At 47.2% G+C, this 17,234-nt stretch overlaps 1 protein-coding gene and 1 long non-coding RNA gene across 2 annotated transcripts in view; both read left to right on the top strand.

Moving 5' to 3' along the window:
• The first annotated feature begins 4,730 nt into the window (after positions 1-4,730).
• On the top strand, positions 4,731-12,224 carry LOC309347048. The gene is made up of 3 exons (XR_014158791.1): positions 4,731-5,054; positions 6,638-6,790; positions 11,911-12,224. It is a non-coding gene; the product is annotated as an uncharacterized lncRNA (long non-coding RNA).
• A 6-nt stretch (positions 12,225-12,230) lies between these two features.
• Positions 12,231-17,234, top strand: part of LOC309346735 (uncharacterized protein) — a 43,234-nt gene continuing 38,230 nt past the window's right edge. Inside the window, exons 1-3 of the mRNA XM_081870810.1 lie at positions 12,231-13,631; positions 14,700-14,731; positions 16,070-16,289. Coding sequence (XP_081726936.1) covers positions 12,327-13,631; positions 14,700-14,731; positions 16,070-16,289 — 1,557 coding nt within the window. The 5' untranslated portion in view covers positions 12,231-12,326. The remainder of the gene's footprint in view (positions 13,632-14,699; positions 14,732-16,069; positions 16,290-17,234) is intronic.

Here is a 17,234-nt window from a genome sequence, read left to right as displayed (position 1 = left end):
TAATAATAATAATAATAATAATAATAATAATAATAATAATAATTATACCCTCCCCTCCCCGGCCAGAGCCGGGCTCAGGGCGGCTAACACCAATAAAACCACAGTAAAAACATAATAGGGGGAAAAGAGAAAGGGGGGGAACCAATTTAAAATACAGGTTAAAATGCAGTTTAAAATGCAGCCTCATTTTAAAGTAGCCGATAAATCAATGAATGACTTCCTTTCGTCTGTTGAATCGCATTCAGTTTCATTGGATGCCCCTGAGCTTAAGCACTATGAGATCGCGGGGGGGGGGGGGTATCTCCTTCTGCTCTCTCCAGTGTCAGAAATTTGCCAGGCACCTTTTGGGGACTGGCACAGTTCCAGTTGCGACCATGTGGGTGCCAGGTTGCCGAATGACATCTCCATCCGGCCGGCAGGTAAGCCGAAGAGCTCATTTGCTGCAATTATATCCCATCATTCTTTCCATGTGGTTCACCCCAGTTTTCAGCTAATCCCTACAACGACCCTGCAAAGTAGGTTAGGTGGCTGGCTCAAGGTCACCCAGGTGAGCTTAATGACTCAGTGGGGGGGTTTGAACCCTGATCTCCCAGGTCCGACACTCTTAACCACTACACTACTCTGGTTTCCTAGAGTATTTGTGCTATGGGGCCATGGGCACAACTGGGGTGTGGGCAGCTGCCCCCCTCCCCCCAAGTCAAGTAAGTCAATAAAAATAACTAATTGACCAATTGCTTCACAGATAACTCAGTTCTTCCCCTGCCAAAAATAATCCTGATATATAAATTCAGTAAGTGAACAGTCAGTTTTATTGCACATAGCCAAAGGCTGCTGCAATGTACACAGGATCATTCAACAATTAAAAGAAAATATGCTGGATGAATACAAAAAATTTAAAACATTTATATTATCAAGACATTACCTACTCTAAACAGAGCTATAAAAGTATCTTAATATACAGGTTAAGACATTAAATAATAAAATGTATAGGCTAAACTCACCTCATGGCCACAAATATATAAAAAAATAATGTTAATTAATACAATGTGCAATTATATTCGGAGTTTGGTGATAAAGATAGAATATAGCTTGACGTAGATAGGGTCAAATAAATTCATCTCCTTTACGGTTGGGGGCTATCTTGGCTATATAATTTGCTCTAATTTTCCTAGTGATGGGAGACACAGAGGCATACCAACAAACGAACGTGTTTGCATTAGGGGATGTAGTAAGTGTTGTTGTTTAGTTGTGTCCTACTCTTCGTGACCCCCTGGACCAGAGCATGCCAGGCACTCCTGTCTTCCACTACCTCCCGCAGTTTGGTCAAACTCATGCTGGTAGCTTCGAGAACACTGGGAAAACCATAGCTTTTAACTATATGGACCTTTGTTGGCAAGGCGATGTCTCTGCTTTTTAAGATGCTGTCTAGGTTTGTCATCGCTTTTCTCCCAAGAAGCAGGCTGTCTTTTAATTTCGTGACTGCTGTCACCATCTGCAGTGATCATGGAGCCCAGGAAAGTAAAATCTCTCACTGCCTCCATTTCTTCCCCTTCTATTTGCCAAGAGGTGATGGGACCAGTGGCCATGATCTTCGTTTTTTTGATGTTGAGCTTCAAACCATATTTTGTGCTCTCCTCTTTCACCCTCATTGAAAGGTTCTTTCATTCCTCCTCACTTTCTGCCATCAAGGTTGTGTCATCTGCATATCTGAGGTTGTTGATATTTCTTAATTCCGGCTTGGGATTCATCCAGCCCAGCCTTTCGCATGATGAATTCTGCATATAAGTTAAATAAGCAGGGAGACAATATACAGCCTTGCCGTACTCCTTTCCCAATTTTGAACCAATCAGTTGTTCCATATCCAGTTCTAACTGTAGCTTCTTGTCCCACATAGAGATTTAGATAGGGTCAAATAAATTCATCTCCTTTACAGTTGGGGGCTATCTTGGCTATATAATTTGCTCTAATTTTCCTAGCGATGGGAGACACAGAGGCATACCAACAAACGAGCGTGTTTGCATTAGGGGATGTCCTGAAGTAGTAAGTGAATACTGTAAATATGGGGCAAGTCAGCCCCGCGAAATGTGCAGCAAAGCGGCGCCTTTCTGGTCCTTGCGCGCCCCTCTCGAGATCCCTGCCGCGGCCCCATCGGAGAGGCTGCGGAGCCGGCGCGGCAGCTGTGGGCTGTCAGAGCCCCCCTTGGCTTCCCCCCGTTGCATTTCCGTCGGTTTAAAGGAAGGCGCGGGAGCTTGGTTTGCAACGGAAAGGGAGTCTCTTCCTCCGCCTCGCTTGGCTCGGTTTTCTCTCCCGAGTTATTTCTTTGGCAGGAGGGACACAGGTGAGATCTCCCCACCCGCACTCCGTGCCTCTCCCCTAGCAAGTCTTCCCCACCCACCCCAATCCCTCCATGGTGTCAAGGCTGTCCGCCGTCGGGAACAGGATACTGGGTTAGGAGGAGAGGCATTCCCGATTTGCTCCAGCGGGGCTCTTCTTCCGTTCTTAGGTAAAAGGGGTGCAGAGCAGGCCTGAATGCAAAGGCCTAGGACCACCAGAAAACCACTCGCACCATGCAAATCGGAAGGGGTGAATCAGGGATAATAAACCCCCTTAAGACAAATGCGGATCTGGGAGCAATGAGGTTATCCAGTGCAGTATGCAGGATTGGGGCCACCAAGCCCCAAACAGATTGGTGCTAATTATTATTATTAATTGAATTTATATATCACCCTATCCCCCGGGGTCTCAGGGCAGTTCCCAGAATAAAATCAAGATATAAAACCACAAAATACATAATAAAAACAAAAACCCAATAGCCCCCCCCAAAAAACCCCCACTTAAAAAGAGCATAGGATGCAAATCAGATCAATCAAAGGCTTGGTTAAAAAAGGAACGTGATTAGGAGTACAGTGGTACCTCGGGTTAAGTACTTAATTCGTTCTGGAGGTCCGTTCTTAACCTGAAACTGTTCTTAACCTGAAGCACCACTTTAGCTAATGGGGCCTCCCGCTGCTGCCGCGCCACCGGAGCACGATTTCTGTTCTCATCCTGAAGCAAGGTACTATTTCTGGGTTAGCAGCGTCTGTAACCTGAAGCGTCTGTAACCCAAGGTACCACTGTAACTGCATGCCTGGCGGAGGGTGGTTCTGTGCCCTCTCTCCTCATGTGCTTGGCATGCCGTCATGGAAGACAGAAATGTGGCCTGGGTGTTCAGTCACAAAATCGCAGAGTTGGGAGGGACCCCGAGGGTCATCTAGTCCAACCCCCTGCAAGGCATGAATTGCAACTAAAGCATCCCTGACAGATGCCCATCCAACTTCTGCTAAAAAAAAACCCTCCAAGGAAGGAGTGTCCACCACCTTCTGAAGGAGTCCAATCCACTCTTGAACAATTTTGGCCATCAGAATTTTTTTCGGATGTTTAGTTAGAATCTCCTTTCCTGTAACTTGAAGCCATTGGTTTGAGTCCTACCCAAGGTACTATTTCTGGGTTAGCGGAGTCTGTAACCTGAAGCGTATGTAACCCGAGGTACCACTGTATTGGGGCCACCAAGCCCCAAACAGATTGGTGCTGATTATTATTATTACAGTATTATTAATTGAAGTTACCGTATTTTTCGCCCTATAGGACGCACTTTTTCCCCTCCAAAAATGAAGGGGAAATGCATGTGCGTCCTATGGGGCGAATGCAGGCTTCAGGAGAGCCGCAGCGCCAGTCCCACAAGGTCGGGGGACAGCGGGGAGGCGGAGACGCGTGCTTCTCCTGGCCGCCAACCCCGCAAGCTCCGGGGACAGCGGGGAGGCGCAGCGCGTCCTCCCGCTGTCCCCGGACCTGGCCTGCAGGCAGGTGGCAGGGAGAAGAGCGCTTCTCCCCGCTGCCTGCCCCGCAAGCTCCGGGGACAGCTGGGAGGCGCAGCGCGTCCTCCCACTGTCCCTGGACCTGGTCTGCAGGCGGGCGGCGGGGAGAAGAGCGCTTCTCCCTGCTGCCTGCCCCACAAGCGCCTGGGGGGGAAATAAATTTTTTTTTCTTTATTTCCCTCCCCAAAAACTTGGTGCGTCCTACGGGCCGGTGCGTCCTATGGGGCGAAAAATACGGTATATACTGCTCTATACCCCGGGGTCTCAAGGTGGTTCACAGAATAAAATCAAGATACAGTGGTACCTCGGGTTACAGATGCTTTAGGTTACAAACTCTGCTAACCCAGAAATAGTACCTCGGGTTAAGAACTTTGCTTCAGGATGAGAACAGAAATTGTGCGCCGGCAGCAGCAGCAGGAGGCCCCATTAGCTAAAGTGGTACCTCAGGTTAAGGACAGTTTCATGTTAAGAACGGACCTCTGTAACGAATTAAGTACTTAACCCCCGAGGTACTACTGTATAAAACCACAAAATACATAATAAAAAAAAACCAATAGCCCCCCCCCAAAAAAAAACTTTAAAAGGGCCTAGGATGCAAATCAGATCAACCAAAGCCTTGGTTAAAAAGGAACGTGATTAGGAGTATTCAAGCTTCTAGTCCAGGGGTCAGCAAACTTTTTCAGCAGTGGACCGGTCCACTGTCCCTCAGACCTTGTGGGTGGGCGGACTATATTTTGGAAAAAAATACGAACAAATTCCTATGCCCCACAAATAACCCAGAGATTCATTTTAAATAAAAGCACAGATTCTACTCATGTAAAAACACCAGGCAGGCCCCATAAACAACCCAGAGATGCATTTTAAATAAAAGGACACATTCTACTCATGTAAAAACACGCTGATTCCTGGACCATCCGGGGGCCAGATTGAGAAGGCGATTGGGCTGGAACCGGCCCCCGGGCCTTAGTTTGCCTTCCCATGTTCTAGTCCTTATTTGATATCCCAAGATTCCAGAGTACCGATTCTAGTCAATAACCCAAGATTCTAGTCCAAACTTTGTCATAAATTCATCCCCAGCAGCAGCTTAATAGGACAGTTTAAGGGCATAAAGTGGCCTGGATGAGGCCCATTTAGTCCAGCATCCTGTTTTCACAGTGAGAAGCCCCCAAGCAGCTCGACTCCGGTGGTTTCCAGCAACAGGTAATTGCTTCTCCCATGGCTTCCTGGGAACTGTAGTTTGCTAAGGGGTGCTGGGGATTGCAGATTGTAAGTGTTATGTACTGAAGTTCTCACCCTGGGCCAGCAGGGGGATACTGTAGATAGTTTTCACTCAGGTCCACATATGCAAATAAGGGATTGAAAGTGACCTTCAGTGATTGGATAGTTACAGAAAGTTGTTACAGTTGCGTTGTAGTTGAGCTCTATATAAGCAGGCTGACTGAACCCTTCAGCTCAGCTCAGTTCTGGCCTCAGAATAAAGAAGAGCTGTTTGAAGAATCGCTGTGTTTGAAGAATCGGTAAGCACTACAGCTCCCAAGATTCTTTGGGGGGAGGGTGTGCTTTAAATGTATGGCCACTCAGCAGCCCATACTGACTTTCAGAATCGTTACTTGCCTTAGAATCATAGCAACGTAAAAAGTTAGGGTTCCAGGTGGAGAAATCGAAGTTGGAAACAGAACTGTTAGAACCTAAGACTAAGGTACTTTCAAGAATGTATAACTTGCTGTTAAAATGGAACACACAAGATGAAATGGTTAAATCGGCTATGATAAAGTGGGCGCAGGACATTGGGCACAACATTATGTTTGAGGACTGGGAAAGGTTGTGGACCACTGGGTTGAACTTCACTGCATGTAATGCTCTGAAGGAAAATGTAATGAAAATGATATATAGATGGTACATGACCCCAGTTAAACTTGCCAAGATATATCACTTATCTGATAATAAATGTTGGAAATGTAAAGAAAATGAAGGAACATTCTTTCACCTCTGGTGGACTTGCCCTAGGGTGAACGCCTTTTGGGAAATGATATATAATGAGCTGAAAAAGGTATTTAAGTATACCTTCACCAAGAAACCAGAGGCCTTCCTTCTGGGTATTGTCGGCCAGAAGGTGTTAAAGAAGGATCGAACATTTTTTATGTATGCAACAACGGCAGCAAGGATACTCATCGCTAAGAATTGGAAAACTCAAGATCTACCCACACTGGAAGAGTGGCAGATGCAACTGATGGACTACATGGAACTGGCCGAGATGACTGGCAGAATCCGAGACCTGGGAGAGGAGAGGGTTGAAGAAGACTGGAAGAAATTTAAGATTTATTTAAAAAAACATTGTAATTTGGTTGAATGTTAAGAAAGGATGCTAGATTATAAATAATTGTGCACCACTAAACTAGATGGAATTAAGATGACAAGTAAGTTGAGGAAAAATTATAAACCTATTGGAGAATTAATAGACTATATTTAAATGAATGGGACACAAGATTTTAAACAAGATGATAAATTGCGGGTAAGAATTGACAATGATGCAAGTGGGAGCGGGAGGTGTGAGGGAGTCCAAAGAAGTTAAGAAAGTATGTTATGATATATGTTACACTGTTCTTTATTTTTGCATTTATGTTTAAAAATCTTAATAAAATATATATTAAAAAAAAAATAGAATCATAGCAACGTAGAGTTGGAAGGGACCCAGTGCGGTCATCTAGTCCAACCCCACTGCGATGCAGGAATAGCAGTGAAGAAGATTGCTTTGTTTACCTCCTGTTGCTTTGCTCTTCCAGACAGTTGGTGCTGTGGCCTCGCCCGGGGTTTCCTGTTGCAAGATTGGTCTCAGGTTTAAAGGGACGACGCAGGTGTGGAGGAGCTGGACAGGATGCCGAGAGGCAGGAAGAAAGAAAACATCCCTCCTTTTCTGAGTGGCTATGTGGCATCTGGTAAGCTGAGGCTTCCCTGGAGTCCACTAGGGTGGGGTGGCCTTGACTGTTGGCTCCCTCCTTGCTTAGTCTCAGGGTTGTCTCTTGTAGAGCCCAGCAGGCAGGAGGTGGAAGCAAATCTGGAATGCGTTGTCTCCACCTGCCATTGGCTCTGGCGCCCCCTGCTGTTGGGCTCCACTGGACACCAGCCAACCACTACCCCTCTGGACTCCCTCTGGACTGTAGCTGGTGTGTCAATCAAGTTCAAGTGATCCTATTAATTCTTTAAATTACGTTTATTATGTTTTCAGAAAGGGTTAGGAAAGAGATAGTGGGAAATGATCCATAATGAATTGGGGGGGGGGGATGTTTTAAAGTACTTTCCCCAAAAAACCAAAGTCTTTTCTGTTGGGGATAATTCAGACTGAAATTCCCAGGTGTCAAAAAAGATTATTTATGTATGTCACTACCGCTGCCCTTGTTTTGTTAGCCCCAAAATGGAAAACGTGCGAGGTCCCAACCAAAGAAGAATGGCAACTTCAGTTGACAGAATATGCAGAACTCGCAGACTTAACATATAGAATAAGAGAACAAGAAGAACACACATTCAGAGAAGATTGGAAAACGTTTATTGAATATATGGGAAATAATTGTGTACAGCTGAAAACGCTGGCAGCATTAAGATAAATTCAACAGTGTAAATAAGTTTTGATGGGTGCAATAATGGAAAACCGATTGGTATAGTTTTTGTAAAATATGCAGGGATTTATGATATGTAAAATGAACCATGGAAAGAGAAGAAGGGAAGTCATTGATATTTTAAGGATGTAAAAATGAGTACTTTAAATTGTATAACAGAAAATGTAATAAAAATTATTAAAAATGGGAAAAAGATAGATACAGGGGAGGGGGCCCATTGTTTTGTTTTTGTTCCTGTTTTATATATGTGTGTGTGTGTATTTGCATATGTAAATATATATCTTGCATTTTTATGCTGGGATCTTCGGACAAAGATTGTTTGAATAAGTAAATAAACGAAATTGTATTGGGAGCAAAGTCATTGGCAACTCAGGTAGGAAATAGATGTGCTTGCGTTTGCGAAAGGGGAAATTAAATTCTTAGGAATTGGTAGGAAAGGTTTAAAGTCACATCGTTTATCAAGTTTAAGGAAGGAGGGGTCTGTGGAAGACAGGTTGGTGGGTAGTTTCAGGATTGGCATAGTATAGTAGGCAAGCAGCTGTTGATAATTGGATGGAGGTTTTTTTAAAAAATATTGAGGAAGTAATGAGAATTAGAAATTAAATACGTTATTTGTCTTTCTATGTCTTGACATGGGGTAAGATGCAATATTATGGTGTGTACTGAGGAGTGCATTGTCTTAGAGAGCCAGTGTGGTGTAGTGGTTAAGAGCGGTAGACTCGTAATCTGGTGGACTGGGTTCGATTCCCAGCTCCTCCACATTCAGCTGCTGGGTGACCTTGGGCTAGTTAGACTTCTCCAAAGTCTCTCAGCCCCACTCACCTCACAGAGTGTTTGTTGTGGGGGAGGAAGGGAAAGGAGAATGTTATCCGCTTTGAGACTCCTGAAGGGGAGTGATAAAGCGGGATATCAAATCCAAACTCTTCTTCTTCTCTTCTTAGAATCAGAAAAATATTTGTGTAAGGGTGTCACCTGAGCTCGCTTCCCCTCCTCCCTCCTCCTCCCTTTTTCCTTGTATTTTCCTTTTAGACTGTAAAACTTGAGGGCTTAGCGTTGCTTTTTGTAAGTCGCTCTGGTGGGAGCCATGTTTGGCTAAAGAGGCAGGGTACGGATCCCTGAAGTCTTACGTCTTTGCTCTTGAGCGATGATTATTGTGGGCATTTGAGAATTGCTTGAAATAATTCACAGAAGATATTTTTCTACGGGCAAGACATCAGCATGCGGTTCTGCCGCCGCCGCCGGCCAGACAGACTGGATTGTTCTGGAGCTAATTTGCCCGGCTCGTCTTGAGGACGGAGTTCTAATTAGAAGCGAATCAAAGCCTCCTTGCTCCTCTTTTCCACCGCCTTGCATGCTGGACATCTGGTTCCACAATGACTAACTGGGATCTTAAATCGTGGGCTCTAAGCTGCTTAGAGCGACTCAGCTGGCTAGCACACTTCGGCTTTCGAGCATTAAGCGTGCCGTCAGCTGCCGGGGAGAACCCAGCACGGTGGGGTGTTGTCGTTGTTCCCCGGCCCCAACCCATCAAGGTCAGAGAAGCGAACACAAAGGGGCACCTGCTTCTGCCCCACACCCTACCCCACAGATGTGGATGGAGCCGGGAGCATGTCCCACGGTGCCGATCAGAGTGAGTAAGGCGGGAAGAGGGGCGGTTTGGCTGCAGGAGGTGCGTCGTAAAGCCGCACGCTTAAGATGTGCTGAGAGAGGCATTCGGCAGCTTAGCGCAGGCACAGGAAAATAGCGTTTGGCTGGGCAGGTGGGCACCCTCTGCTCAGTTTAGCATCCTTGCAGAGGGACGAGATAGGTGGCAACAGCAGCAAAATGTGGCAGAGTATCTTGGGGTATCCTGGGACGCTGGTGGCGCTGTGAGTTAAACCACAGAGCCTGGGACTTGCCGATCAGAAGGTTGGCGGTTCTAATCCCTGCAACGGGGTGAGCTCCCATTGCTCAGTCCCTGCTCCTGCCAACCTAGCAGTTCGAAAGCACGTCAAAAGTGCAAGTAGATAAATAGGTACCGTGCGCTGCTCTAGTTCGCCAGAAGCTCTGGCGGGAAGGTAAACGGCGTTTCCGTGCTCTGCTTTGGTTCGCCAGAAGAGGCTTAGTCCTGCTGGCTGCATGACCCGGAAGCTGTACGCCGGCTCCCTCGGCCAATAAAGCGAGATGAGCGCCGCAACCCCAGAGTCGGTCACGACTGGACCTAATGGTCAGGGGTCCCTTTACTTTTATCTTGGTGTCCTAGCCAGCACTCAAATCCTACAGCTACTGAGGTTGCCTTGTTCTCAATGATTAGAGTATACAGTGGTAAAAGTAAAGGGACCCCTGACCATTAGGTCCAGTCGTGGCCGACTCTGGGGTTGCGGTGCTCATCTCGCTTTATTGGCCAAGGGAGCCAGCGTACAGCTTCCGGGTCATGTGGCCAGCAGGACTAAGCCGCTTCTGGCAGTGCACGGAAACGCCGTTTACCTTCCCGCCGGAGCGGTACCTATTTATCTACTTGCACTTTGACGTGCTTTCGAACTGCTAGGTTGGCAGGAGCAGGGACCGAGCAACGGAAGCTCATCCCGTTGCGGGGATTCGAACCGCCGACCTTCTGATCGGCAAGTCCTAGGCTCTGTGGTTTAACCCACAGCGCCGCCCACGTATAGTGGTGTCTTGGGTTAAGTACTTAATTCATTCCAGGGGTCCATTCTTAAGCTGAAATTGTTCTTAACCTGAGGTACCACTTTAGCTAATGCTAGTGCACCGCTGGAGCACGATTTCTGTTCTCATCCTGAAGCAAAGTTCTTAACGCGAGGTACTATTTCTGGGTTAGCCGAGTCTGTAACCTGAAGCGTATGTAACCCGAGGTACCACTGTATATATCTTCCCCATCTTTCTATCGACCTATATTTGGGGAGTTTCCTGCTCAGGTTTATACTTACCCTCGTTTTGCTCCATTTTGGTTGGCACCGAGCACCTGAGTTTGCTATTAAAGGGCGGGGCGAACCATAGTCTAAAACTCTTATTTGTGGCGGAGCCTGTGAGAAGGAGTGGGTTGCTCACAGCCTCTCTGGGGATTGGCTGTGTATCGCTTGCTAATCTGAAATCCAGGGACAGACTGTTCTAGGACAGAGTCAACCCCGTGCAACACCTAGAGAATCACGGCGTGCATTTGAAACCCAGGGGTTGACGGCATGAATAAGTCCTTCCTAATGTCTGCCCTGAATCTTGCAGGTTTCAGCTTCATTAAATGGCCCTGTTAGGTTCCAGTACTATGGGAGAAGGGATGCGGGCGGCGCTGTGGGTTAAACCACAGAGCCTAGGACTTGCCGATCACAAGGTCGGCGGTTCGAATCCCCGCGACAGGGTGAGTTCCTGTTGCTCGGTCCCTGCTCCTGCCAACCTAGCAGTTCGAAAGCACGTCCAAGTGCAAGTAGATAAATAGGTACCACTCTGTCGGGAAGGTAAACGGCGTTTCCGTGCGCTGCTCTAGTTCGCCAGAAGCGGCTTAGTCATGCTGGCCACATGACCCGGAAGCTGTACGCCCTCAGCCAATAAAGCGAGATGAGCGCCACAACCCCAGAGTCGGTCACGACTGGACCTAATTGTCAGGGATCCCTTTACCCTACCTTTACTATGGGAGAAGGAGGAAATCTTATTTGCTTTCTGCAAACAAAGTGTAATTTTACAAACCTCTGTAATGTTTCACTTTCTCACCTTTTTTAGAAACTTAAATGTTCCTCAATTGTTGCGTCAATTTACAGTGTTCATTGTAAGTGTATTATTGTTATTATTATTATCAGAATACAGTCATACCTTGGATCTCAAACACCTTGGCTCCTGAACGAGTGTTCCAGTTTTCGAACGATTTTTGGAAGCCAAATGTCCGATGGGGCTTCCGATTGGCTGCCGGAGCTTCCTGCAGCCAATCAGAAGCCGCGATTTGGTTTCCAAACATTTTGGAAATCGAACTGACTTCCGGAATGGATTACGTTCAGCTTCCAAGGTACGACTGTAACAGTGTGATTTGCTTTCCCACAATGCACCTGCACCACACATTTAAAGCACGTGGCTACCCGTAGGAATCTTGGGAACTGTAGTTTGGTAAAGGTGCTGGGAATTGTGGCTCTGTGAGGGTGAAATGACAGAGCCCAGGATTCTTTGGAAGAAGCCATGCGATTTAGATGTGCAGTACGGATGTGGCATTCAGTAAATGTATGTCAGTTTTCCACACGTTCTTCCTCCTTCTGCTCAGATTCCCTGTTTTTAGACATCACGGCATGTCAGTAATCATTGTTTGCTTTTGTGAAGTCACGGAATGTTCACGCACATCCCAACTTGCAAAGTTGAAGGATCTGACGTGGGGTCACTGTTAAACGTCAGCCGCGGGAAGGAATGGAAAGTTATTTGACACGCATGCTGAGTCCTAACATAAACAGCTTTATTCTTCCCCTCTGCAGAGCAAACAAACATTCAGAGAAACATCAACATCAATCTGTACCTGTCCACGGAAAGGAATGTAGCAGCCGACTCCGTTGTCCGCAGGCCAGACTGCAGAGGAGCGGGTGCCCAGGGGGGAAAATGGGCTGCATTTGCGGGAAAGGGAAGCAATGACCTGCAGCAACACCGTGCTGTTCAGACCAACCTCTCTTGCCCTTATTGGTCTTTCCAGGACGCCACCGGCGGCTCTTTACCCAAACGGCAAAGCAACCTTGAGTCAAAACTGCAGAGGGGCGCATCTGGAGACTCCGAGTTTACCAGCGATGCACCAACTTCATGCTCAGAGCAGCTCGGTTTAAAGGGCAACCCTCCCAGCCACCTCTCGAGTAGAAGCCGCGATGTCTCTCAGGCCTGCGGCACCCTCTCCAAAAACAGGATGGGAAGCGAGGACCAGTATGGGTCAAAACTAAGCCACGTTTGTGCGTCGAGGAGAATCTGTGGGCACCTCGGCGACTGTGGAGTTTGCTTCTCTCCGGCCGAATTGCCTGTGACATCGGCTCCGGGCTCCGTTTCCTGCCAGTGTCCTCCTACGAGCCTCAGCAGAAACGATGACTCTTTCCATCGTGGGCCAGGCCTTACCTTGGACCATTTGAACTCTTCGACTTTGGTGGAGAGCGCTGGGTCTTCTGCAGCGCTCCAGACCCTCTTGAAGTCTTCCCGGACGTCTGCTGACCTGCACCGCTCCATCCGGCAGCTCAAGCGAGAAGCTGCCTCCTCAATGGGGGCATTGGGCTCCTCCCCCTGGGAATCCAAACATCCTCTTTTCCCTTGCCAGCCGCTCCGCAATCCTCAGGTCTCCGCCTCGACCGTGCTGAGTGCTGTGGAGCATCTCGCAGTGGGAGAGAGCTACGCCAGGCAGGCCAGCGTCAAATGGCGAGCCCCTTTTCCCAGGGACTGGGGCGGCACTTCCACTGTGGGCAAACCCATCTCCGTTGTCTACAGGTGCGACAACGCTGGATTGCAGACATGCCCAACGGAGGCCTTGGACCAGTCAGGTTTCCGTGGCGGCTTTGATCTGACCTCGCTGGCACTTCGGGGAGAAGACCTCTGTTCCAAAACCTCCATTCGCTACCTCAAATGTTGCTTGGGCAGCGGGTTGCAGACTCCGGAAAGAACGGGTGCCTGCGGCTGTTCCAAAACCCGCTGCCACCAAAAGGCAGCTGATCCGGAAGAGCTCGCCTCCGGAGCGTTGCGTCGCTCAGAGTTGAGTCTCTCGGAGCATGCCTCGAGTCTCCTTTCCTTCGACAACTTGGAGGTCTCCCTGAAGACGTTGTGCGGCGACTCTCCGGCGAACCTGGGGTCTCCTGTGTGCGTCAGCCTGTCGGTGCATTCTCCTGCGTGCCGGTTTAGGAACGGCACCCAGGATTCTGACCTCTGTGAAGCTGGGGGCGAACTAGGAGAGGACGGCGGGGCCCCCACGCTCTCCGCAAGGGAGCACGCTGCGGATCTGCCCCACTGGAAGCTCGGCCGCTTTGGAGAACATTGGCAGGCTGCCAATAGTATAGGTGCGACTATTGTTGGGAGTAGTGGCAACGGCTCCTCAAATTCCGTGCCCAGCGACTGTTGGCCTGATGCGGAAAATAGTCCGGGAGGAGGGCCTTCAGCGGAACAGACCGGGAAAAGGACCACAGCCTTGTACGACGAGGAGAGCAACAACTGGATGGATGATAAGCAAAAGGAGGTGAGCTCAGACTGTTACTAACTAAAGCAGTGTAGGCAAACTCTGGCCCTCCAGATGTTTTTGAGACTACAATTCCCATCATCCCTGACCACTGGTCCTCTTAGCTAGGGATGATGGGAATTGTAGTTCCAAAACCTCTGGAGGGCCAGAGTTTGCCCATGCCTGAAACTAAAGTTTGGATTTTTTCATTTCATTCCTTGCTTTGTTTCCCTCTGTTTTTCTTTTCCTGTTTGACTTCTTTTGTCTTTGTTTTGTCCTGTGGGGTAAGGAGAAGCTCCCAGGGAAGAACTGGGAGAATCCACCTCTTTCTGAGGGGTGTAAGAGTTAAGATTTACCAGTGAGAGAAGACTTTATTCTTCTTTTTCTTTCTTTTTCTGTTTTTTTTCCTTTTTGTCTAGAGTACTTCATTTTTTATTGCCAAGTATTACGAAAAGTCTTAATAAAATCTTAGTTTTTAAAAAAATAAAGTTTGGATTAATAGGTTATTGTATTTTAGTGTTTTGCTGGAAGCCGCCCAGAGTGGCTGGGGAAACCCAGCCAGATGGGCGGGGTATAAATAATAAATTATTATTATTATTATTATTATTATTATTATTATTATTATTAGTATCATTATTATTATTGGATTCAGGAGCAATGCCCTAAACGTAGAGATCCCCCCCTTCTCCCGCTCCTGCCAACCACCTGAAGTCCAAATTGATACAGCCATTCCTCTTACCAGCTAACGGAGCGGCATGTTGGATGTACATTGAGTTTTGTGTCTCGTGGCCTTCACTCCCAGCTTGTGGCGGTGAGTTCCACAAGTTACTTGGAAGCAAAACTAAATTGTGTGCGATAAGCTGATGTATTCCAGGGTGTGTATATTATTTTATTTCGATCTGCGTTGTGGATTCAGGTGGTAGATCTCTGCTTTCCTTGAGCTTTTTCAGCCCAATTCAGGTTACCATGGCGCAGAATTTAGAATCTTGTAGGTGTGGAATGTCCCAAGCCTTGTGCCCAGAGATTCCATAAGAGGGGGGATGAGCTTGTTCCAACATATTGTCTTGATTTTTCTTTCTTTGCTTACAGGACCTGGAATCGATGGAGAAGAAGAGAAACAGGTAATGCTTTTGCCCATCTTTAAATGCTTTTGGTGGTGTAAATGTTATGAAATGTGTTTACATTTTTTAAAAGACACCCCTCCCCCATTTAAATCAAATACAGTGGTACCTTGGTTCTCAGACTTAATCCGTTCCGGAAGTCCGTTCCAAAACCAAGGCGCACTTTTCCATGGAAAGTAATGCAAAACGGATTCTTCTGTTCCAGACTTTTAAAAACAACCCCTTTTAACATGAATTTTACTATCTAATGAGACCATTGAGACATAACACAATAATCAATGTAAAGGTAAAGGTAAAGGGACCCCTGACCATTAGGTCCAGTCGTGACCGACTCTGGGGTTGCAGCGCTCATCTCGCTTTATTGGCCGAGGGAGCCGGCGTACAGCTTCCAGGTCATGTGGCCAGCATGACTAAGCCGCTTCTGGCGAGCCAGAGCAGTGCACGGAAACGCCGTTTACCTTCCCACTGGAGCGGTACCTATTTATCTACTTGCACTTTGAGGTGCTTTCGAACTGCTAGTTGGCAGGAGCAGGGACCGAGCAACGGGAGCTCACCCCGTCGGGGGATTCGAATCGCCAACCTTCTGATCGGCAAGTCCTGGGCTTTGTGGTTTAACCCACAGCACCACCCGCATCCCTAATAATCAATGTACTGTAGTTTAAAATAAATAAGACAGTTTTGTAGATGATTAAAAATTTAATTTTTTTTTTCTTGCCCGCACTGATGATAGTCATTGTTTAGATGGGGGGCTTTTATCCATTTCTGCAATCATTAAATCAATCAATCAATTAGTAGCTGAACTGGGTTCCACACAGTCACAAAAACAAATGAACTGAAAAAGCCTCAAAAACACAAAACAAATAGCAAAAGCAAAAGCGCCAAACTTAATCTGTTCCGGAAGTCTGTTTGACTTCTGAATTGTTTGAAAACCAAGGCACAGCTTCTGATTGGTGCAGGCGCCTCTGAAACAATAGCAAACAGCCATATTGGACGTTTGGCTTCTGAAAAATGTTCCAAAACTGGAACACTTACTTCCAGGTTTTCGTCGTTTGGCAACCAAGGCGTTTGAGAACCAAGGTACCGCTGTAGTAAATGAATATTTTTTAATATCAGCATGCATTTTAAAAAGCTGTAGGTGGGGTGAATGCCTGTCCATCCCAAGCGATGTGCGCATTATCTCCGAAACCTGCTTTCTCTTTCGAAGTATCGCCTATTCCCTTAAAGAGAGCGGATTAGATTAATCAACTCGAGCTGATCACTTAATCAACTTAAATTTGTGGGGGTTAATTGGTTAAACGGAACGCTAGCTCTTGTTTCCCTTTTCCCCCTCTCTCCCAGGCCTTTGCCCCAGAGGGTGGACCCCCAGCTGGAGAAATGCTTTGTGGCCTGGCGCAACCACGTCTCTGGGAAAACGGCCGCTGCCCGGGCTCTGTATGAGCGCCAGCTGTTGCGCAAGGGGCTTGCTGCCCTGCGGTGGGCCGTGCAGTTAAGGAAGGTTCAAGCAGGCATTGCCCAGAGGAACCACATTCTGGTGGTGCTGGCTGCCAGCTTCCACAAGGTAAGAGGGCTTGGGGGTGCGGCGTTAAGAGATCAGGGTGCAGCCAAGGGGGGCCCAGTTTCTGGGTCCAGCTACGCCTCACTGGTAGAACACACGCCCTCTGGTTTTTTGAAAAATCATTAAATTTGCAGAGCTGCTGCCAGTCAGAGCAACCGATCATGAGTTAGATGCACAAATATGCCAATCTGCAGATGGGAAGTTCCTCAAGTTCACCAGTTTTTTGTGCTAGCCAAAGGCCATGTCAAACTCGTATTAAGGCAATAGCTTGTGAAATATGGACCACTTATAAACACCATCTCCAACTCCTCGAAAGATTCCATCAACGGTGTCTCTGAAAATTTTTACGCATCACTTGGGAAGACAGGCAAACTAATGCCAGTGTGCTGGAAGGAGGAAAGATTCTTCAATATCAACTTCATTGGACTGGTCATGTTGTGAGGATGCCTGATTACAGTGGTACCTCGGGTTAAGAACTTAATTCGTTCTGGAGGTCCATTCTTAACCTGAAACTGTTCTTAACCTGAAGCACCACTTTAGCTAATGGGGCCTCCCACTGCTGCCGCGCCGCTGCTGTGCGATTTCTGTTCTTATCCTGAAACAAAGTTCTTAACCTGAGGTACTATTTCTGGGTTAGCAGAGTCTGTAACCTGAAGTGTCTGTAACCTGAGGTACCACTGTATTGTATTCCAAAGCAATTACTCTATTCTGAACTTAAAAATGGGAAGCGTAATGCTGGAGGTCAACAAAAGAGGTTTAAACACTCTCTCAAGACAAATATTTTAAAATCTAGTATAAAAACTGACAACTGAGAAACATTGGCCTGCGAGCGCTCCAGTTGGAGAACAGCCTTTACCAAAGGTGTCATGGGCTTTGAAGACACTCGAACTCAGGACGCAAGGGAGAAATGTGCTAAGAGGAAGGCACGCTTGGCAAACCCTCACTGTG

The sequence above is a fragment of the Podarcis erhardii genome (genome assembly GCF_964252035.2).
Source record: "Podarcis erhardii genome assembly, chromosome: 7".
Lineage (NCBI taxonomy): Eukaryota > Metazoa > Chordata > Lepidosauria > Squamata > Lacertidae > Podarcis > Podarcis erhardii.
The sequence above is the reverse complement of the archived record's forward strand: the minus strand, read 5'-3'. Positions and strand labels throughout refer to the sequence as shown.